The 23,150-nt window shown below is 38.0% G+C and overlaps 1 protein-coding gene across 1 annotated transcript in view; it reads right to left on the bottom strand.

The window, feature by feature from the left end:
• The window catches only part of KCNH1 (potassium voltage-gated channel subfamily H member 1), a 189,541-nt gene that overhangs the window by 134,990 nt on the left and 31,401 nt on the right, over positions 1-23,150 (bottom strand). The window contains exons 5-7 of the mRNA XM_067294701.1: positions 21,828-21,946; positions 13,734-14,126; positions 856-1,285 (exon numbers count right to left, since the gene is read on the bottom strand). Of these exons, the coding sequence (XP_067150802.1) occupies positions 856-1,285; positions 13,734-14,126; positions 21,828-21,946 (942 nt within the window). The remainder of the gene's footprint in view (positions 1-855; positions 1,286-13,733; positions 14,127-21,827; positions 21,947-23,150) is intronic.

The following is a 23,150-nucleotide window of genomic DNA, read 5'->3' as shown; positions in this document are numbered from 1 at the left end:
ATTGGGTTTCATTATGTATTTGGTTTTAATTTTCTGCTTAACAAGGATTAACTTTTTTCTCCTTTAAATGGAATATTATCATACTGAAGCTTCTTTCTCTTTTCATACACTAATAAGCTCTTCTGTCTGTGAAGCAGTAATTTTCCCCCTATTTTGGTCCAAATCCCACACTTTTATCTAGAAAAAGCATGACCTAGTTTAGGGTGGTCAAAGTATGGCTCTTAACTGCAAGCAACTCTCAAAGCACTTTGAGTGCAGATCCTGCATTGAAGTGACACAACAGGACCAAAAGCTGGACAGCTGGGCAATGCGAATCCCTGGCTACAGGGAAAAGCGAGTCAGAAGAGGTGCCCAAGGCCAGTATTATCCTGGTTGCTTTGGGATCTGAGTGTATGCTCAGCCCACAGTGGAGTTTGTGGCCTCTACAAAGCTCCTTTCATCTCTTTCTCACAAGATGCTCCTGGACTTCCCCCCACTCACTTCTCCAATGTACACAGCTCTCAGACATACAAAGATTTTGCCACATACCAAACGAGGCACAAAGGTTGTCTATGCTCATTCTGGTACATTAGTTTTTCATGCTTCATACTTTACACATTTTATTGTTTACTTACTACAGATAATTGAAAGGATTGCTTCTATATCAAATGAATTTTTACTAGTCACAGCAATACTTCCACCTGTGATTTTAAAACTGCCCAGTATGAAAGCGTGTAGTAACCATATTGCCACCAAAAAAAATGCTTTAAAACTGCATAATATTTGACATGATTCCAGAGCTATTCTTACGACACTCAGCATTCATAATACATTGCTATCTACCATAGTTCGAGAGACAGAATCTCTAATACTTACAGCCAATCATCATCATAGCGACAGCAAAGATCTTCTCTCCATCTGTAGTTGGGGCAATGTTTCCAAATCCAACACTGGTGAGGCTGGTCATCGTAAAATATAAGGAGGAGATATAGACCGAATCTTTGCTTGGCCCGCCTTCCCATTTCCCAAAGCCTGACGCATTAAACCGGTAAGGTGTTCCTATTGACATCCCCAGCTGATAGAGCCAGCTCTCAGGTCGGATTGTGTTTGTATCCTCATCGATAACTTCATAGTCTCCTATGCTGTACCAAATGCAGGCCAGCCAGTGCGCTGCAAGACCAAACACACACACCAGCAGAACCAAGACCGCTGCTCCATATTCAATGTAATGGTCCAATTTCCGAGCTACACGACCCAGTCGAAGCAGCCTGACCACTTTAAGTGAGCTGAAGAGGCTACTGATTCCCTAGAAGGATAAAGCACAATGGGCCATTAGAATTCAACATTAAAGCAACAATATTCATAATCGGTGTTTGCAAAGACAGGGGCTGAGCTATCACAAATATTTCTTCATCAGATAACACCTGAAAAATGAGATGGTGAAACATGAAAAGGTTAGTGACCTTTTTCAAAGACAGACACATGCACTCTTGTCTTCATGCACTAACATTTTGTGGGCTGCTCTTTGAACTCATCTTTTGAGAGAGTTTGAATAGGTCTACAAATACCTTTGTAAAGGCTTCAAATGATAGGCTATTTATTGCATGCCAGTTGTGCAAGCAGACTGTCCCTGAGCATCCTGATGCTACTTTGAGGCTGAAGGAAAGCCATTGAGCATTAAATTATACAAATCTAATATTTGAGAGAATAGTAAGACACCTACTGAACTCATTCCAGCATGTGGAGCCAGGAACATCTTATGGCTATTTCTGACTCTATCATCAACTCTCCTTATGATCCTGGGCAAGACATGTCTTTTCATTTCTCAGAGATAGTAACACAGTGTGCAATATTTAGCTCAGACATATCAAGAAGATAAATAAGAAAGGCCAAAAATGCTGAAAGTACCTGGTGATTTGCAATTTTTCAGTGTAATAGTGCATCTCCTATGACTACTTTCCCGTAAGTATTCACCCACTGAAAAACAGTCCTCTGATATTTCTCTGAAGGACTACAGAAAGTTTAAGTATTTCAAATATCTCACTGTTTAATCCTCACATCATTATTCTTTATGACATCTTTGTTATCAATATAGTATTTCGGTATTGATGCTATTTTGGCTCCCATAAAACAGAATTAAACCAGCATATAGAATTTTATATTGTAACTTTTTATACAGATTTGCATTCCCATGCACAAGAAAAATTAAAAAAAAAAAATCATTTGGGGAACAAGAAAATCTGAATAGCCTTTCATATAAAGGCCCTTCTTTTTCCCTACTCCCCCTTATCAAAAAGGTTTTCATCCACAGAAGTCTGATTAAAATTTAAGCAGACTGGTTTAATAACTATTTCTGGAAATGTATAATTGCATACTTCTGGTCACCAGCTTTTACTGGAAGTTTGTTTATTCTTGCATAAAAATGACTTCTTCAGTGTCTTCAGCTGGTTCAATGCACTAGCAGAGATGTTTTATTAAATAATTACATAAAGTATATTGACTTATGTTCCCCAGCACTGCAGCAATACATTTCCCCTTTATTTCATGAATTTGTCATGATTATATTGACTCATTTTCAGAGACAGATGTAGTTTATTACCTTGGGACAGACTATCAATTTCCATTAACTATTTGGACAAGGTTTAACACAACTGGGGGGAGGGGAGAAAGGATTAAAGAGAAAAAAGCAGCAGCCCTTTAAAACAGAGATATCTGCAGAGATCTAGAAAAGACCAAAGTGTTGTATTCTTTTCATGATTATTTATGTCAACCTTTTCAAGTCACTTATGCAAAAATTTCTTCACAAACTATGAAAGAATTCCCATTTCCCATTCATTCCATGCCTGGCTTTGTTTTTTGTAAACCATGGATCAAAACCTTGACGCCAATTCAAAGGAGAAGACACAAACGCATAAGGCCTTCATTTCCAAGGGAGGGAAAGTGGCTACCTCTGAGGACCCAATATGGAAATAAAAACAGTAGCACTGGATATACAAGTCCCTAAGTGACAATAATGTACAGTCTCTGCCTTCTAAATATCTTCGTTCTGATATTACAACACAGAAAATACAGGTATTTTTCCTCAGTACCAATGCCCATTTCTCCTTTTCTTCTTTATAAACTTTAACAGCAAAACAGTATTACATTACACTTTAAGAAGTCTCCAGTAATGGTCTACTTTAACAGTTTTAGCTTAAGTCTCAAAGCCAAGGTTTTCATCATGAAGTGCTTACAAATTTCAGGCAATGACATGAAAATTTTAAATCCCAGCATTCTAAATACCAATTTTATTTTTGCTCAGAAATAGTGGTGCAAAACTTGTTTTACATATTAAAGCTCATCACTGGGATTAAAAAGACAAAAATACAGATCCAGGAAGGACTTAAAAGTTTTGAAATTTGGTTAATTCTTAATTGACAAAAAAGTAAAGGATTATAAGTACTTAAAAAAAAATCAGAAGCGGAGTTTAAGTAACTGGATAACATGAAAAATGGAAATGCAAAATAAAATATTTGAAACAATATGAGAAGAGTTTAAGGCACACCACTATACTGTTATCCCAATTTCCCTTTGGAAATTCACAAAAACAAACTTTGTAAAACATTTACTAATGTGATAGAACCGTATCATTTAGCAGAAAGTGATTCTACCAAATTTTGACCAGAAGTAGACAGAATTAGTTTTTTTCAAACAAAAAGTACTTGCTTATTTACAAAAAGTAAATGCTTGACTTGTTTTTGTTGAAAGAATGTACTTAATGTTCTAACTAGTTAGAATATTTCATGTGACTGCATTGCTAATAATATTCTAAAAGTTCAGAAAAGGCAAAAAAAAATAGCATTGATTTTAATCTCAGCAATAACAGTATTTTCTATTCGATTTCCTTGAGAAAGAATAGGGTTTGTCTATTCTAAATGGATTGGTATTAAGAGGGAGAAATGCTCAGGAAGATAATTATTTATGCAATAGTCTTAATTCCTAAATGACAATTTCAAACGGACATAAACAATGGTAAGTTAATAGACTATTTCATAGATGATACAGTAGGAAAAAAATCAGATCATTCTTCTTAAAACAGCACTTTTGTCACTAAGTTTAGCAAGTAATATTCTAATACTCACAGGAATAGATCTGCTGGATTCAAATTGACATTTTTAGATTACCACTTTCCAAAATAGAACTGTACTTTTTAGATTACTGTCCATTTTAATGCTCTTATCAGCACAGATTTTTGCTAATGCTTTTATCATACAGATGGCTCCAAGACATCACACAAAAGAAAAGCCTGAACTCAATTTACTTTTCTTGACGTGTCCCACCCTCTTAGCTCTGCTACTCCTACAATGCTTGAGAGGCAGATTAAGAGACACCCAAAGGTCCTTCTGCCCAAAGGGAAATACATCAGCTCCAGTTTGTAAAGAGCTAGAAAGTGCAGTAAAGGTCACAGGCAGGCACCTCCAGGGTCTCTGCTCTAAAGGAGCACCATAAGGAAGGAACTTGTGTGTGGTGGACGGAGAAAGGACAAGACTAAGTAATACCCCACAAAGTCCTACCTGGGCCTGGTTTCCTCAGGCACAGTTCCACCCGTTAGTACTCTATTCAATAGATCCCTTCCCCTGTGGGCATGGGGAATCTAAGAAGTCTGTTATATTGCCACAGTAGAAAAAGAGCACACAGTTTCTATATTTTTGTCACAGGCTTCTGGGCAGCTCTTACTCAAACAGAGGAGAAAATGCTGGATTTCATGCCACCTAATACACCAAATTGTTTGAAGTAACTGAATTAACCCAAATAAAGATGCTACTGCTGATATCTGCGTGTAATTGTTGACAAATATTTAATACCCTGGCAGTTTTACTTTTTTTGCCAGTGATGGCTGATGCATGAAAACTGAAGAATACATAGCAAATCCTCTCCAAACCAAAGGGCTAGCTCAAAGCACTGGCAGCCGGAAGAAATAACTATATATTCTCTGATTGAGCAAATCTGAATGCCAAAAGCCTTTAAAATAATAAATACAACCCCCCTTCCTCTCCTCCTATGTGCCTTTGCAGAATAGAACTGCACCTAAAACACAACATAAAACCAGGTCAGCCTTCATGAGTGCTGGAGTGAAGCAGGACCCACATTTTACAATAGAGAAAAGGCTTCAGAAGTTTATCCATGAAATACTTCCCAAACTAAATCTTCATGCATAATTTGCTATAAGTTAAACCGCCTCGCTAGATACTGCACATTTGTACCCAGGTATTTTTTTTTAAAACTCGTTTTCTACAGGATGTGATCTACTCTCATGGTGTTTCATGTTGATATCTCAGACATGCCAGTAATCTTCTTTCAAAACACAGGAGTCAGGATATCTATGTTCTGGCTTGAGCTTTCCATCAGACTGCTTGCAGCCTCAGTCAAGACAACATAAGTTTTTCACCATTACTTCCCTATCCATAAAAAAAGATAGAGAAGAGGCCCTGTGATGAATTACTTTGTGAAGTATTTTGCAAACATAAGGGCTATAGCAGAGTAATTATTAGTTATTTGTATCATTACAGCCCCCAGGAACAGCAACAGTGAGCACTATAATGCTAGGTTCTGTACAAATAAAGAAGTTATTGTTTTGTATTTGCCATGCAAAATTAAACTCAACGCACGATTCATTGAAAAATAGACTTCCACCTTAAAAAACGCAAATTGTTTAAAGATTGCTTGTCTAAAAACAGCAACAAAAATGAACAACAGACAAAAAAAAAAGAGAAATAATTCATTTTCCCTTTCAAAGATGACAAAGGATGAACAACTTTAGGGAAGAAGTAAAATACCACTTCCATCCCATCTCCCACACTTTTTAGGCCATTATATACTATCCACATGGTGCAGAAAAGAAATGCACTCAACCCAAGCATCAAGATTTTGTTTCTAGTCTCAAAGGAAGGATAATTTATTTTCCACTTCCTCTTTATTTTAATTTATTTTAAAGTAAGAAATATTCAGTATTGACATAAGTCTGCTCTAAGTCATCCAACACTTTCCTCTCACATGTAACAACTGAAGTTGGTTCCACCTCAATTAAAGGGAGAAGCAGAAGATTAAAAGCTAACCACGAAAGCAATGAGAATGAAACGAATCAAAAATAAATTAATTATTCATCCAAAAAAGGGAGACAATGAACCAAATTCATCACTAGCATAAGTGAGGTAAGAGCTGTAAAAAGAAATGCCTCTTTTCTTGACATCAGATTCTTAACTCAGCTGTGCTGCAGCCTGGCTCTCCACATCTGCAGTAACATGGCGGCACTCTCTGCCATCAGGCCTTTATTAGGACTTTTCGTCTTTGTTATTTGCCTCTTCTGATTGTCTTAATTAGGTCTGAGAACATGACCTTTCCTACAGATTGCCATATTTAGCAGCCAACAGATGAGATAACATTATGCTCACAGGTCAAAATCAATATCTAAACCCTCTCGTTACCGCTGTGGTTCTCAATATTGAAGAAAGCAGATTGCTAGACTCACAAAACTTGTTTAGTCAGACACCAGGTTGGTTAGAATCCAGATAGAAGCAGCAACTAATCATCCATAAGGGCACAGGGTATGACAAGAGAAATGGCTGATTTTTCTTTTATAAAACTACATCCACACTTGCCTGACACACAGACACACACACTCAAAAAAACAATATATCTAGGAAACAAACCTTTTTTTTTTTTTAATTGACTTCAAGAGGAAGACTCAAGACAAAGATAACACCTAAGTAAACTAAAATGTCATGAAGTGTTATTTCCCATCCCACTTGCCACACTAAAAAAAAAAATCAAAGATTTGCTCCTGACAGGCACTTATCTGCCTCCCAACGCTTCTGATTCAATGAAACAGTCAGTTCCAGAGCTTTTTATTTATCTTGAAGAGGCAAAACACCCAGATAAGATTTAATGTTAGTGACATCTAATACTGTTCCATCTTAAATTCTAATCCAATCCCTAATATGAAATAGACTATAAAGCAACCATTTAGCTACTCAAATAAATACTTTTTGCTGTCTCATCTGACTTTCTGCCTCAGATCAATGCAAGTATTCTAAATTTGGGGAAAAAAAAAAAACAGGGTAACTGATCTAGTGTCTGAAACATGCTTCCCTTTATATGCAGTGTAAGGATCACTCTAACAGCCACTTTTTGAAATAATTCAGAATCTAATAAATTCAATTAGCTCTCCTTCTTGGACAAAGGCTATCACCATACATTATCACTGGAAATGTAATTCAGCATTTTAATTCTTTTACCCTTATACAGATTAAATAGCTTATGTGGAGTACTATTCTCTCTTTTACAGTATGATAAATCATGTCATGCTTTTCAAAGCTAGGAGAAAGCAGCCTTGAAACCCAGTAACACCCTTACTTATCTGTGACTTAGCAATAAAGCCTAATCTGAACATTAGTAGCGCAGAAGACTGGCATCTTGACAGTCACAAGCAGAACCTGCAGAGTAGGTGCTGGGCAGGGATGCAGTAAGGCATCCTTCTCTGGTATGCTCTTTTGGGAAGGGCTATCCATTAGTAGACAGTGTGGATGCATCTGAGCCACCAAGGTGTATGAACCTGGGGGAGAACAGGGGATTAAGCAGAACTTAAATGAATTTAACACTTTAAGCAGGCTTACTACACAGGACAGAATTTAATTGTAAATTGGTTAAACAGTAGTAGAGCACTGCAGTGCCTATGTGTGACACCAACACGGTTTGGAAGAAGGAAAGGTACCCTGCTCTTTGAAAGGCTAGCATAAAGGAGGCACTGCAGCAGCAGCATGGAAGTTGGGCTCTTAAGGAGGGAAGTTAGAAGAAATCAATATTTGATTTTAAAAAAGGGGAGAAAATTTGTAGAGGGAGACACAAATTGGATCAAATCCTCAAGAAAATGAACAGTAAGTGCTCCTCTGCCTCAAGAAAATGAACAGTAAGTGCTCCTCTGCCTCCCTGGTTTATCCTGGCAATCTGTTTTGCCTCATTTGCATTTCTCCATACATTTCTTCCACCTACCTGCCTGTTAAGGTGCAATTCCTGCCCGGCAAACCCCTCGGGGGCCAGGCTAGCAGCTCCCCTCCTTTAGTGACCTCTCCTTTCTCTTGCACCTGCCTCCTTCCACAAGTCAAGGCCCCCAGGCTCCATCTGATGCTCCCAGCACCATCAGCGAGGGACCCCTACAACCCCACCAGCCTTGCTCCCAGGGTCTCTGGCAGCTTACAGCCCGGAGCACTGCCTCCCAGGGCTCTGTCCTGTTTCCCAGGGGTGTCTCACCAGGGGACACCCAACAAGTAATTGTTCACTGCTCCCATCCCAAGGCCTGTGCCTCAGTCTCTTGACTCTCCCCCAGAGGCACCTGCTAGGAGTAACCCAGTCTGAGGGGTCTCGCTCATCCCCTCTCGCCTACTGGCAGCACGTCCCAGAACGGCACGTTGCCGGCCTCTCCTCTGCGCCTGCATCACACTCCGCAATATTTAGCTGCTCTGTTACAGCATCACATAGAAAGCAGGTTATGAATGCTTTAATTTTAATTAGCCATGGAAAAATATTGACTCATTACCAGATTTATCAATAGACTCACATCCAAAACACTCCTAATATTTCCCAATTAGACAGATCCAAATAGGACAGATGAACTATACAGCTTTCAATTGGCTTTCAAATTATAGCTATTTAAAGCTTAAAAGACTCTAAGAATTATATTTTTCAGTTTGCAAAATTCATCTAATCCAAAATCTTTCCTTTTCAGGCCCCTCTATTTTACAAAACTGTAAGTATCATGATAATTTATTCCCCTTGCCCCTTATAGCAAACAAATGATAAAACAATGCTTGGAAAGTTGCAGGCTTTTCAGCGTAGCTACTTCAGTGATTCCTAGAGAGCTAATTTGTATTAGCACAAGAGATTATTCCACTAATAAGGTTTAAATTAATCTATTGCAAAAGTACTGTCTCACAAAGTTACCAGCCATCTGACCAGCAACACATTCATTTTTTCCTCTCGCACAACTCACTGTTTACTTTCAGGCTACACCATGCTCACTTAGCACTAAATTGCTTAATTTACTTCTGATACTAGTGTATTGTGTTTTTTCTGAGACTTTTTCATCATCGTAAATTCTGTCCTTTGAAAGCTATATGTCATCTTTGTCTAAATACTAGCTTCTCTCCTATTCATACAGTTAAGTGAACACTAGATCATTTATATTGAATGCATCTTTCCTGATGATCTTTTACCGTGCTTTTATTCCTCTTCTACCTCAACTAATAAGAGTGATATATGGTTTTCAATTTGGTATCAGACAACAATTGATCATATTGTTCCATTCAAATGCAGATAGCAATTTTTACTACAAACTCCCTATTCCAGAGATTTATTTGGTGGTGACATGACTGGATTCCACTCCTGCCATGTGATTTCACAACAACAGTATCACATGTAATAAGTCAAATTTTTTCCAACATAAATTATATCTTATGGTATTATGGCTGAAAACCACAGTATAAAATTGCTCAAGCTGACACTGCAAAAATATGCTTCAACTTGCCTTTGGAATTCAAGGTCTTAAGCTGAATTGTTCTTGGCAAAAATTGTGGAATTTTCTTTAAGCCTGTTTTTTATTAAATCTACTGATTGATGTCTCAACACAGAAAGATAACATTATTCCCCAAAGTAGATGGCATTTCCTTAAGTGAGGAAAAATACTAATTACTGTAAAAGATTACTGACAAACGTTATTGTAATCATTCAAATTCAAAAGAAACTGATACCAGAGACTTTGAGGGCTGTGTAAACTTTATGCCAATATTTTCATCTTACTCAAACTAAACCAGAACATATTCTATTGTTTTAATGGTAGGAAGTCTAAGCCTAGCACCATGTTTATTCATCAATAAATGGAATATTTTCTTTTTGAGAAGTTCTACGGCAGGTCAAGAATGTAATTTGTATTTAACTGTAAAATCAGCTCACCATATAGAAAAGGCAGGAAAGCATTTACAAATTTTTTTTTTCATTTGGGTAACAATGGAAATTTCCCTACAGCTATTTCTTTTTTCATTTGTTGAATTCTCTTAGTGTCTGAAAAGGAGATACTGTATTCTGTCTGTTTGAGCACAGCACCTGAGACCAGAAAATTCAAACATTTGCATATTTAAATCTATGGCCTTGAAAAAAGACATTAATTTTTCTTCTGTCTTCATCTATAGAACATGGCTATTTAGACTTAAGTGCCTCTTGTAGTGATTGTAGTTATTAATAGTTGCATTGATTAATAGTTAATGAATTCAAAGTATTTTTAGGGACAAAATATTCTCAACAGTGCAGAGAGGAAACTGGAACTTCTATTATATAAAAACTGTGAGAATTGAAAATATCCTAATGTTCCAAATTGCAACAAACCCCAAGAATTTTGAGGTTGTCTGAAAAACAAAGATGTCGCACTCATTTTGTTTCAAAATATATTTTCCATTATATTTTACAATGGAATAATAATATAAGTTGCAAAACAACAAGCTGCTTCAAGATGAAAAAGAAAAATCAAACTATTCTAAATAGAGAAATCAGAATTTTTCTAAATCAACTTCTTGTCAAAAATATCAAACAATTCTCGTTTCATATGTTGTTTTTAATCTTAGTGGTGGAACACCTTAAAGACGGCCAAAATGACTTCATTATTATTAACCTAGCTGCTGCAAGAGCTAAATGATGGGACAGTCCCAGAATTTTCCAAAGAGCCAAAAAGTTTGTGAAACATACTATCCCCACAGCTTTTTACTTCATCAGCTCCAGATCCTGTAACCCATGCAAATCAATTCATTGTATACAGCACAGGAATTATGGCATTCTTAAGAACAAATTGGCTTCTCAGGTTAGCTCTTCCATGACATCCTCAGCGTCTTCAGTGACAGTTCTTTTTACAGAAAATGATAGCAGGCAGAAAAAATAGTCAGCTTTCACCTGCTTTGGTCTCCCTTTGCAATAGGGACTGCAACAAAGCCAGGGTTCTATTTCCTCTTGTTTAAAATTGTATATGGAAAATACTGAAACAGGAAAATGGGAATTTATAGTCTTTATCTCATTCTATGACCACTGCTGACACTGAGCATCATTTAATATCTAGCTTTTTTTATGGCTATTTACTGGAAGCAGTAAAAAATTCCAGACTTTCAATGTGAAATTCTCTGCCCTTGCAGCAGCCAGGGCCACCTACTGACTCCAATCTCACGGTTCCATGGAAGTTACCTTTAGTAAAATCAAAATAGCACCCAGGTAGTGACCCAGTTTGGCCACTCCACTTCTAATTTGAGCAGTGCAGCCCAGCAGCTGACTTAATCCATTTTTTTTATTTAAAAGGTAATTCCCAGCTGTGAACTAATATGGTGTGAAGTCCAGAGTGAGTGAGAAGTAAAACCTAAGCCAGCAGGTCTGAAATAGAAGGAGCTGGCCCACAAAGGAGTTCTCTACACAGCAGAGAATGAGGTATAAGCTAAGGCCTTTCTACGTTCAAGACTCCTTGAATGTGGCTTTCTTCTTTAATAAAAGGTTATCTTTTTCTCTACAGGCAGTTCATGAAACAGTGATCAGCATATACTGTTCTAAATCCTCACCTGATGTGCACTGCATTATTCTGCTGAAGTTGCTGGCAAATCCCCTCAGGTCCTGTAAACCAGTCTATGAGCCCCTTAACAGAAGTACAGCAATTTACACCAGTGGAAAACTCTGCTCTAATGACCCTACAATGATTTATACCAGCTGAATGTCAGAACCCACTAGAGGAAAAAGAGATGAACAGTCTTGAAAGGACAGCATGAAGTAGAATGTTTTTTCCTTGGGCATGATAGCTAGAATAACTAAAACTAAACACTGTTATACTGATTAAGGAGACTGTTGAAGAGCCATAGGAAAACTAAAGTACCAATCAGCTGCTCATAGTGGCAAGGCAGCATGAAGACTAAGAACCTGGAGACATTCAAACTAGCATAGCATTAATTTCTCTGTAGAATCGCTACCACAAGTCCAAGTGTATCTGTGCTCAGCTCAAGGGCTGTGTCATAGCCACTGGTACAGATACATTCCTCAGGGATGTCCCGTAGGTCACATCACCAGACTACAGTTATGAAATGTCTCTCCAGCAAAGTCATTAGCAGGTTGCTACTATCTGTGGAGAGTGTGGCAGTTGTTTTCTTTTTACTCTCAGTCTAAATGCTGGATATTGGCATACCGCTGTGTCTATTGCTGTATCAGTGCAACAATAAAGTAAAATGTGAAAGCACTGCATAGGAATCTGCAGGCTGGGTGCATTTTATGATGAACAAATATTTAAGGACAGGTCCTTACAAGTTTTTTTTTAGATGATCTCATTTGTGTTATTTCAGTTTGTAGCTTTATATAAAATGAAAACCTCTCTAGGGAATTAAATATCAAATAACATTATGTTTGTTCCACTGCATCCAATAGTTTGCCTACTTATCCTCAAGCCAAAGAAGAAAATAATACTTTAAATGGATCTAGTTAGATAAGCAACCTGTGTGGTATATTTTTTACAAAAGTAATGTGGTTTTATGTTTTTACCCAGATATTTCACTGTGTATAATTTTCTTTTAATATCTCGATTTCAGGACTGAGGTAGGTAGGTCATATTTATAATGTGGTCGTATTTTAAAGGAACTCATAAAAATTAAATATTGCAAGCTAAATATTAAATGCTAAGCAGTGATGGGCTGTGTATATATGTTACAGGTTTAATATGCATCACAGATAATCTAGACACATAATTGGTTGATGGTACAGATGATAAAATATTCAGTTAATAAGTGGACTGCTGGAATCATCTCTAAGATTTTATTAACAATTCATTAACTCTTTGAACTCTTTATGCATGGAAACTTAAAGTAATACTTAATTTAGGAATGTCTTCTTTGCAGCCTGATCCAGTAGGAAAATAAGCAGTTAAGCCAGAGTAGTATTGTGGTTTTAAGTGCCTGAATATTAGTTCTTTTGCTAGCTTGTGACTTGTTCCCAAAGAAATGAGCAAGAAAGAACAAGGAGTCTAGATTTCCAGATCTCTCCCTGTCCTTTCTTCTAAATATGAAGTTATCAAACAAGCATGAAAACAGTATCTTCAAATGCTATATCTTCCTCTAAAACAAATGTTCCCAAACAGTGGTGCGTGGATCACCAGATATCCACACAGTACTCTGTGGTGGACAAAGGAGAATTAGTTGGTCACACTGCCTGCCTTTGTCACCTGCTACATCACATTAAACACAGCTGAGAAAAGCATGTTATACTTCCCCATTGCTCATATGAAGAATTGCCATTAGTGCATGTATCCTGTTCAACTACAGCGAAAGAAAGAGAACCCTGCCCCAGGAAACTATCCTTATACCCCAGTTGAAGCTATTCATGGTAAGTTAGATGAAGTAGTTTTTCTCAGTGGTGTACCCAGGTTCTGTTGTCTGCTCCTACCTGCCCTCCCAAACTCTAAGAATGTAGATCGAAGGAAAATAAACATGAATTTCTGACACCAAAAAACTCAGCCTCTCTCAATGCAGCTAAGGATGGACCCTTCTGGCTAGGACTTATCAGCAAACATCTACGTGTGCTGAGGGCTGCTACTAGAGACATATGTACACTAATCCAATCTATTGAAAAGAACCCATTTCTTTCTTGTTTTTCATTTTTCCCCCAAACACTAAGTATAAAAAATTAAGGGGTGGAAGTGGAACTAGTATACTGACCTCATCAACGTTCTCAAATGCATTGATGACATCATACGGCAAGCATGACAGCAGATCAATCACAAACCAAGTCTTCAAGTAATTCATGCGGATCAGCTTTGGGTCAGAGATCACCTCTCCTGCTGGCCCCACAAAGGTTGTATGGAAATTAAGCACAATGTCTACCAAAAAAATGACATCTACAATGCTGTCCACTACTAGCCATGCCACATTGTTCTGTTTGGTTTTAAAGGAGACATTGTAAGGGACCAAAATAGCAGTGTAGAAGGTTAAGATCAGGATGATCCAGTCCCAGGTAGTCTTGAAAACACAATAATGCAAAATTATATGTGGTGGAGTCTTTGGTGCCTCTTGTTTGTACTGTGGGAGGATTTCAGAGCCCAGCTGCAGTACCTGTAGTGACAGAGATTTCAGGAGAAAAAGGAAACATGCTTAATTTTCAATGTAATTTTGCACATTGTAGATTCTTGAGCTCAGCACAACAGCTGATAAGAATACATGCCCACTAACTCCCTTTAACACCATCAAACAGTAAGCAAGTCAGGATAAGTATTTTTTTAAATAAACCAGCATCAACCTGAGAAAAGTTATTTCTTTTAATGCCATTATTTTTTAGCACTAAGCCTAATGTGCTGAGCCTCCAAGATATACAGGGAAGAGACAGCTCCTTCCACAGTCTAAATGGATGAGACAGATAAATGATGGGAAGGAAAGCAGTTGGGGAGGAGGGGGGGGGAACACAATGGCAAAACCAGGAACAATACCACAACTTCTGACTTCCAGTCCAGGAGCAGGACCAATGGACCACATTTGATTCTCAACACTGTCTATTTAACTCTTGACTATGCTATATCTGTAATCAGGTTCTGCACTACAATGTATCACAAAGGCATGGGCCTTTGTTCCTGTTCTCTGTGCAGCGCAGGAATAAAGCACATGGGTGGCTATCATTAGCCTCAACAAACTATGCCCATTTTTAACTTTAAATTTTCACTGAGAGAAGATCAGCGTCTTCAGTATCTGATGGTGTAAGGTCAAGTTACAATACAGTAAAATCTGAATTCAAAAAGCACTACAGCAAAAAATTAACTGTAAGCAAGTGCTTAAAACTCTGGACCTCAAGCCAAGCACATATAGATACAGCCAAACACACATAAGATACAGCTAACAACCAGACTGCTGGAATCATCTCTAAGATTTTATTAACAATTCATTAATTCTTTGAACTCTTTATGCTTGGAACCTTAGAGTAATACTTAATTTAGGAATATTTCCTTTGCAGCCTAGTTCAGTAGGAAAATAAGCAGTTAAGCCTGAGTAGTATTGCGGTTTTGCATCTTGATCAGTGGTGTTCATCTTAAGTCTACCATCTTCCCCATACTGCACACTCATACAAAAAGAGCAGGATCATGTCTCTAAATCTTTGGAACTGAAGTTCCTCTTACATACCTATGAACCAGAGTGTCTTTGTTTATATCTATGGATATACATGAAGATGAAACCAATGCAAAGAACTTGTCTCCAAATAAAAACAAGTTAAATTTTAAAATAAACTTTACCCTGGTGAAAACTGAAAAGATGATGGAGGTTTGCTCAAGAGAGATGTGTTTGTTAACCCCAAACTCACAGAATCCAGGAAAACTATTTAGATCATGGTTCCTTTTTCACATTTATTTTCATCATAGTTCAGAGCAATAAGTAGTGGGGAAGAAAATTAAATGGCTGCCACCTCTGGGAAAAGATCAGACATTATAGCTATAATAGGAGAATGTTTTCCTTTCATGTTCCTTATCTCAGCTTATTAATGTCAATTATTTAGACACGGATTTTTATCTGCAGGGTTCTCTGAGTGCTTTTTTTTTTTTTTTTTTTGTGAGCTGGTGGACTTTTTTCCAACAAATTAAGCCAAAAGGGACAAAGGAAAACAATCAGCTGTAAGAGTTCTACTTGGACAAAACAGCCTTAGATCAAGTTCCTTGCTTCTTTGAACCTCACATAATCACTTACTCTTGTGCACAACAGGGGTCAGACACTGTCAGATCACAGTCCCTTGCACATGTGTAAATGATGATGGGAGCTGCAAGGCAAAAATAAGTCTGCTGACTTTGAGCCCAGTGTGTTCTCCAGAAGAAGACTGGCATGAGCTGCTCACAGAGATCTCCAGATTAGCACAGGGACAGCAACACTTTGGAAAAAAATGTAAAATTTAATAGTTTTGTTTCTCTGAGTTTCTAGAACCAAAACAACCAAGGAAAGACATGCTATGCTGAACCCTAGCAGACCAGGCCAGGATTCAGACATGGCCACCACAGTACAAAGTAGTCAGCTACTCCTGAATCTGATTCACCCATGTTCTCCATGCTACAGAAAGAAGTTGCCTTGTGGTGAGAGGAGTTGGAAGCAGCAGAAAACAGAAGCAGTCTCTTCTCTGCAGGTAGCTGTGCCAGCTGCTACAGCCCTCCAAAGTCACTGGTAGTGACTGGGAGACATACAGGTCGTGTACTGAATTGGCACATGTACACAGAGCAATGTTCCCTTCAGGGCTCCTTTGGAGTCTCAGCTACAAATATTAGGATGTCTTTTCTTGGCAAAAGCTCTAGCAAAAGAGTGGTATTGCAAATGCCTCCTGCCATCCCTTTTGAGCATAGGAACTGTAACTGGATCAGTTAGAAAGCACTGGGCTACAAGGAGGATTTGCATGAATAGCAATTCTAACATAAGATCCCAAGCCTGAAATATGCTTCACTGGGCAAAAAGAATCCTGTGCAATATTCAGTAAATGAAATAATTGATCAGCAAAAGCAAGCACTTTCCATCCCAGAGTAATATTTTGGAGTCAGTTAACTGGATTTTAGTTCTAATGCTAAGATCTAGTCAGTATAGGGAGGTTATATGACCTCTTAAATTTATATCACCTCTTACAAGGTGAAATCACAATTTCTTCTTATACATATTGGAATTTAAGTTCTAGACCAAGAATTATCAAACGCACTCCATTTGGCCACCCAAGAACTTGTGGAAGTTTTGCATCCTGCAAACTAAAGTTACTAGAAAAACATACTAACATATTGTCATATACCTGAATAATAGGAATGAAGGTCAGAACAATCTCTGCTTAGCAAATAAGGAAGGAGATAAATTATGGTATCAATTATTCTGCTGTAAATCAGAAAAGATGCCAGGAAAGCTAGTGGAACTGCATGGATGTAAAACCGCACGGATGTAAAACTGCACTGAATGCAAAAAGAAACAGACATCAAGTTTTGAATCATTAAGAACAAACAACTTTGCTGCTTCAGTGTTTTTTAAAATGTCATCATCAAGTGCAAAGCTCTCTTCCCTAGCTTGTTTGAGATTTGAAGGCCTACAGCACAGAAACACAAAAGAATCAGTCTCCTTCCCTTTTTATTTTGAAAGTAAATGTACTCCAAAATATCTGAATGGTTAGGGATTATATTAATACTCTTCCACCTTTTGAGCTTCCCTACCACCCCAGAGTCTCTGGTTAAGCTCAACCAACAGCTATTTAAAAATGGGTTGCCTTAGCTTCACCTGGTCTCTAAAGGATGGATGTGCACCAGCATGTGGGTGCAATTCTCAAAACGGGTTGGGGACAGGGCAGGAGATGGGAATCAGGGAATGACATAGGGATGGCAATCACTTGCACGGTGGGGAAAATCACCTGAAGCAAGTCTGGGGTGTCTCCAATCTTTTGCTCAGGTGGGATGGGGTTGACAAGTTGTAGCTCTGGCTCCCTTTCACTACCTCACTAATGCACGCCTTGTAAAACCACCCCAGTGGCTTGCAGGCACTCTCAGAGGGATGAACTATCAATTTCACTGCCTGAGATGGAAGAGGGGCACTGGCTCAGCTCACACTACCTCTGCCTGGAAAGGCAATTTGCTTTACAGATTAGCAAAGGTCTTGCAGTCTCCAAGACTACCAGCCTGGGGCTTTCAAAGGCACCCAATTCTCCTTTTGATTGAAGGAAAGGGAAAAAAAACTCTAATGAAACTGAATTTTCTCAGATAACAACAGTGTGCTTTTATCATTAAGTACAACAAGAGAGTTCAGTGCTATGTAAAAATAATTGAAGAAGCTCCACAGAGCTTATGGCTGAAGTCCTTGATTTTGTCAGGTTGCTACACTGGAAGTTGGAAGAACTCTTTTCTCCACTTTTCACGTCGAGGACAACACAGTCTGACTATTTGTTCACCATCATTCCAGACATGCACAGCACCACCAGGTCATCTGGAGATGAAGGACTATAACCCCACTCTCTTTGCACCATCCAGAGAAGCCAGGTAGATGCAAAGAGAAGTACCTGCTGCCCTACTCCAAGGTACTCTTGCTGCACTCCTCCAGCTTCTGGGGAGAATAGTGCCAGCCTGAAACACAATATTCACTGAAGCAGCCAGGTGTGTTTACCTCCCCCCACATGAACCAACTAGATTCAGACTGCTTGCAAAGATAATTCTCCTCCTGGAGAGAAAAAAAACCACCAAAGATGAATATGAAAGTAATTATTAAGAAAATGTAAGCAACCAAATAAACCAACATACTAGGCTTCCACCCATTTTCATTGAGAAAATATTTCATTACTGTCATTTTCTAAATAATTGAAACAGCCCTGTTTTTGGAAGATTTTTTTCCATTATGCAGTTATACTACAGTAAAAGAAATATTTGTTGCAGAAAGTTATTAATGGAAGTATTATTCCAATTACTTATGATTCATCAGCCACTGCTGTTGTATTATCTGCAATTATTATTTGTGGTAATGATGAATGATGCTTTAATAGCTCTTTAAAGACAGAAAATATTATTTCAAGAGCAGAAATGACAAATTTCCTCATGAGTTTGCTATGGTCATTTTTTAACTTAACATAAAATAAAAAGGTTTTATCCTAGATTTGCTTAAAAAAAAAAGGTGAATACATCACCAGTCAGGACTCATAAAAGTTCAACAAGTGGTTACAATGATTTATTTATTTTTAAGACTGCATGACTGGAAAAAAAAAAAACCAATCATTATTTTCTAGCTTAATCTCTCCTTTTTGTGCTTGCAATTGCATATGCTTGCTTTCTCTTATTTTCCCTTGCTTTTGTTCTCACAGGAACCCACACAAATTGCTCCCAGGCCAAGAGCTAGGTGCTAAGTCTCAACTTGAAGTAGATTTTAGTGGCAGTTACACATCTCTGCTAAATAGGATTTACAATAAAAATGGTGGAAGGTCCTTTATTAAGCAGTGTTAGTAAGCACCATTATAATTTTTCTACTTTTATTTCTCATAACTATTGCAATTTTTAATTATGACATTTTTATCCAGAACTGCCTGGTAAAGATACAGAATGCATCAGCCAATATCTTGAGTGCAAAGGACACATGCACTGTGCAGTGATCAGGAAGAATGGTTCCTACAATCAGCTCCTTAGTGACGAAGCCACAAAAACATTATCAATTACTTTTCCTCTCATTGCAAATGTACTTTCACAGTTACCTCACACACTTGCATTAATTGTATAATGAATTTAAGCACTTTCCATATGATTGCTATTACAGAACTGAGGCTAAAGAAATCTACACAAATTGGTGAAAGTCGGAGATTGAGGCTTAAAACAGACGCTACTTGTACTATCCATAGTCTGGATAAAACAAAGTTGCTTGTCACCAACATAACACCTTTCTTAAATTAATTTATCATAAATAATAACATAGATTGTAAGCCCTTGTGGCAGGCTCATGTTTTTTGTTTGTACAACACCTAGCCCCACTCGGATTGTAGGACAGAGCTGGCTCCTCAGCTCTTCAAAAATATAACTAATAGTGGACTAACAGCAACACTAATAATCTCCCAATTAATGAAGAGCCTTCAGGGGCAAACAAGATTGATATGAAATGGCAGACTGAGTAAGTAAAAGGATGCATTTTAATTTGAACTTAAGATTTCAAATAGGTTACTGCAGAGATGAAGAAAGAAAAAAGATTTGAAAATACAATGGGGAACAGTTAGATATCCCATTTGGAATATTATCAAGAGTTCTTTCTAGAATAAGAAGCCTGCCAACCCATATATCTTCAAAGGAAGAAAAGTGGGCTTGTCTGTATGATTATCTGCACTCTGCTTTTCTCTAGCGTAGTCTATTGACTTCAGTAGAATTACAGCAGATATACAATGAGGTACCTAATATCACAGTTGGGGCTAATGTTCTTTTTAAGATAATGACTGCAATTCCACACATGTAAACTATATACTTGCCCTTTATTATTTGTAATGAATCCCCTAGCTGTACCAGTCAGAACATTTGCAAAAGCTTGTTGAACACATCAGCCAGCAAGAAGTTTCAGTGGTGTGTAGTCTCTTAGATCCAGACTGAGGTTCACTGAGCCACACAGAATAACCTCACACAGACCCTTTGCCTTACATTCTACTGCCTACATTCCTGTATGAACTAAAATTCATGGGTAGACATATAAAAAGAAGGAAGGATTATTTGCTGCTATGCCTTGAAATGTTTTAGAGGAATGCATAGAATCAGGCAGACTATGGGAGTTAAATTAAGAGGGAGAGCGCCCCAAATTCTAGGACACTAAAAAGAAACCTCAGGGTGAAAACATGATAATCACATGGTACTCCTACAGTATAGAGTCCATGTGAATGTCTGACCTTCCCCTATGCTAGTATGATCTAAGAAGTTATTTCTGCCTTCTTGCCAAAATACTCCCAACAGAAATCAGTTTTCCATTCTTGAGGGCATTTGCATTAGACACAGAATAGGTTAGCTCCTGTCCATGGGCATTCTACAGTCACACGTGATAGCAGCGCAGGCTTGGGCAGGAGCTCTCTATTTTGCATAGAAATCAAGATATAAACAGGGGAAAATTAACAGAGTACTGACTCTGCAGAGACCCCAAGGAGCCCAGTAATGGATTAGAGCTTCAGCTATACTGGAACATTACAAACTATTGTCAAGAGCTGCAGCTGCTGCCATGGCATTGACAGCAATAGGTGATACAGGAGTGCCACATTATATTGGCCTGTGCTATCATCAGCACCATAGCAAAACTTGTTCTAAGCTGTTTCTACACGAGGGAGACCCTGTTCCTGGCCCAAAAGACAGCTGCAGGAAACCTGAGACTGCCTCTCCCCCTCGTGGCGAAAGCCCTAAAGCCCTAGCACTTTGGGGAGCCTCTTCTCAAAACTTTGCAATCTATATAGACTAGATGTCAAACTTTCATTTCTCTAAACTGTCTGCAGTGTTGCTTATGGCATCTTATAGCTGTTCTGTCCATAAAAGCAATAATTAAAACAAATATTTTAACCAGTTTGTAACACATGTTGGGGTCCTACTAAAAACAAAAAAACCCTATAAATAAATGAAAGGACTGGGTCATATTCTTACAGGGCACATTTCTAGTAACATTGAGTTACATTCTCTCAAGAGCAAAACAGGGTATAAGGAGCTGTTCATTTAGCTATTTTTAATACTGGAAGAATTTACAACTCTAATCTATAGTAGCTGAGTAAAGGCAGAAGAGGGAGATGAGGGAGTAGGAGATAATGAAGATGTGCACTCAACAGTGCACCATCTTCTGAAACACAGCTCTTCAGATTTCATGTGCTCCTTCCTGCTTTCTCAGCCTTGCCAGCACCCTCAGCCTTTATCAGAATGACTCTCCAGAAACTCCTTCTGTACTAGCCATAGTATTCTTACTTCTATTTTACACAAGAGATTAGTCCAAGATCCTACTAATGCTGAGATCCCCAGAAGAAAGGAAAAAAAAAGAAAAAAAAAAGCCAAAAAAAGCCAAAAGCATTATTTTAATAGTAATACCATTATAAGATTTTGTTGAGATACAGAACCCAAAACTACAATTAGTTTACATGAGGCCTTTTGGACAAAAGTTTCCATTCCACTGTCCCAGGACACACATCACAGCACACGTGACGCACCCCAGAGCTCCCATGCCTGACACCAGGCTTCAGAATTCCAGGGCAAAGGAGGACCGAGAGCACTTGACTTACACAGAGACAACACACTCACAAAGGTTAAGTGCACTTCTTTATGGTTCCTCAGGGAAAGGAAACATTACCTCAGCGAGTCGCGAATGCTTGTGAACGTTCTCTCCTTTCTGCACGCTTGGAGCAAGCTGCTGCAGCACGCCTCGGCTGCTCGTGAGGGCACGGGTCAAGCGAGCAAACTTTCCCCAACCTCGAGAAAATACGCAAGATTATAAACGTTACAAAGCAAAACCTGCAAATGTACTATATAAAGTCTCTCCTAAGTAAAAAAAAAAAAAGAAATAAAATAAAAATAAAAATAATAATAATAATAATAATAACAACTAAAAAAAAAAAGTTTACAGCAGAGCAATCTGCTTTTGTACTGACCACAAGGGAGTATAATTTAACCAAACACCAAAGAAAAACAAGTCACAAAATAGATGTCAGGGTGGCAAAGTAATAAAATTCTTGACTGCAGTGACTTTGCATTCAGTGGCTCTACAAGAGCACTGTAACATGAACTGCATCATTTCTAAGGATAAATGTCCACTCTACAATAATCTTTTATTAAATTCAGTGGCCAGATTTGAATCTCACACCACTGCAGAAGACACTCCAGGCTAATCAGGAGCTAAGATTAGAATCAGGCACAATGAGAATTACATCTGCCTATAACAACTGAATCTGGTCTCAGATGTATTCAGCAATGTATTGAGCATAGCTTTGGTATAAACAGAGAAAGAGACATCACATATTAAAAAGCAGAACAGATGAAATGAAACAAAATCATTTATTTTATTCTCTCTAAACAAAAGCGGGAAATATGTAAGCGGATTTTCTGAAACTAATAAAACTTTTAGCAGATTCTGTCAGAGAACTCATATGCTGAATTTTAATCCAGAATATTTTTTACAGTCATTTCAAATACCCCTCAAAAAGAAGGTCTTAAATAACAGTCACAAGAGCTAGTTATAAGTATGATCTTTATGAGCAGTACTTTGCCATAACAGAAAGTCAGGCAGAGTATGCATCCAGATATTTTTCGTACTCAAAGGAAAGTATCAGTGCATTTGGTCCCAGTCTTGGAAAATGCTAGCACCACATGGGAACTGTTGAGCAGTCTCACCTCCCACTCCAGCTGAGAATGCTCAGCACTTCACAGACTCAGTTCTTAATGGGATTCTGCTTCTGGAAAAAGCTCACTTCACATTATGGTTTCATCACCAGAACAAATGATACCATTAGGAGTTACTATTTTTAAAGACCAGTCTGGAGTTTATCCTGCAAGTTATCTATGACAAGTACAAGGATTTGAGTGGTTAAAATACTGTCTAGTACTCTAAACATATCCTTGTTTTACACTTCACTGTGATGGAGTTTGCAGGAACATATTTGCTTACATGTGAGACAAG

Source organism: Apteryx mantelli, chromosome 3, assembly GCF_036417845.1.
Source record: "Apteryx mantelli isolate bAptMan1 chromosome 3, bAptMan1.hap1, whole genome shotgun sequence".
Classification (NCBI taxonomy): Eukaryota; Metazoa; Chordata; class Aves; order Apterygiformes; family Apterygidae; genus Apteryx; species Apteryx mantelli.
This window is presented reverse-complemented; position numbering and strand designations above follow the sequence as displayed.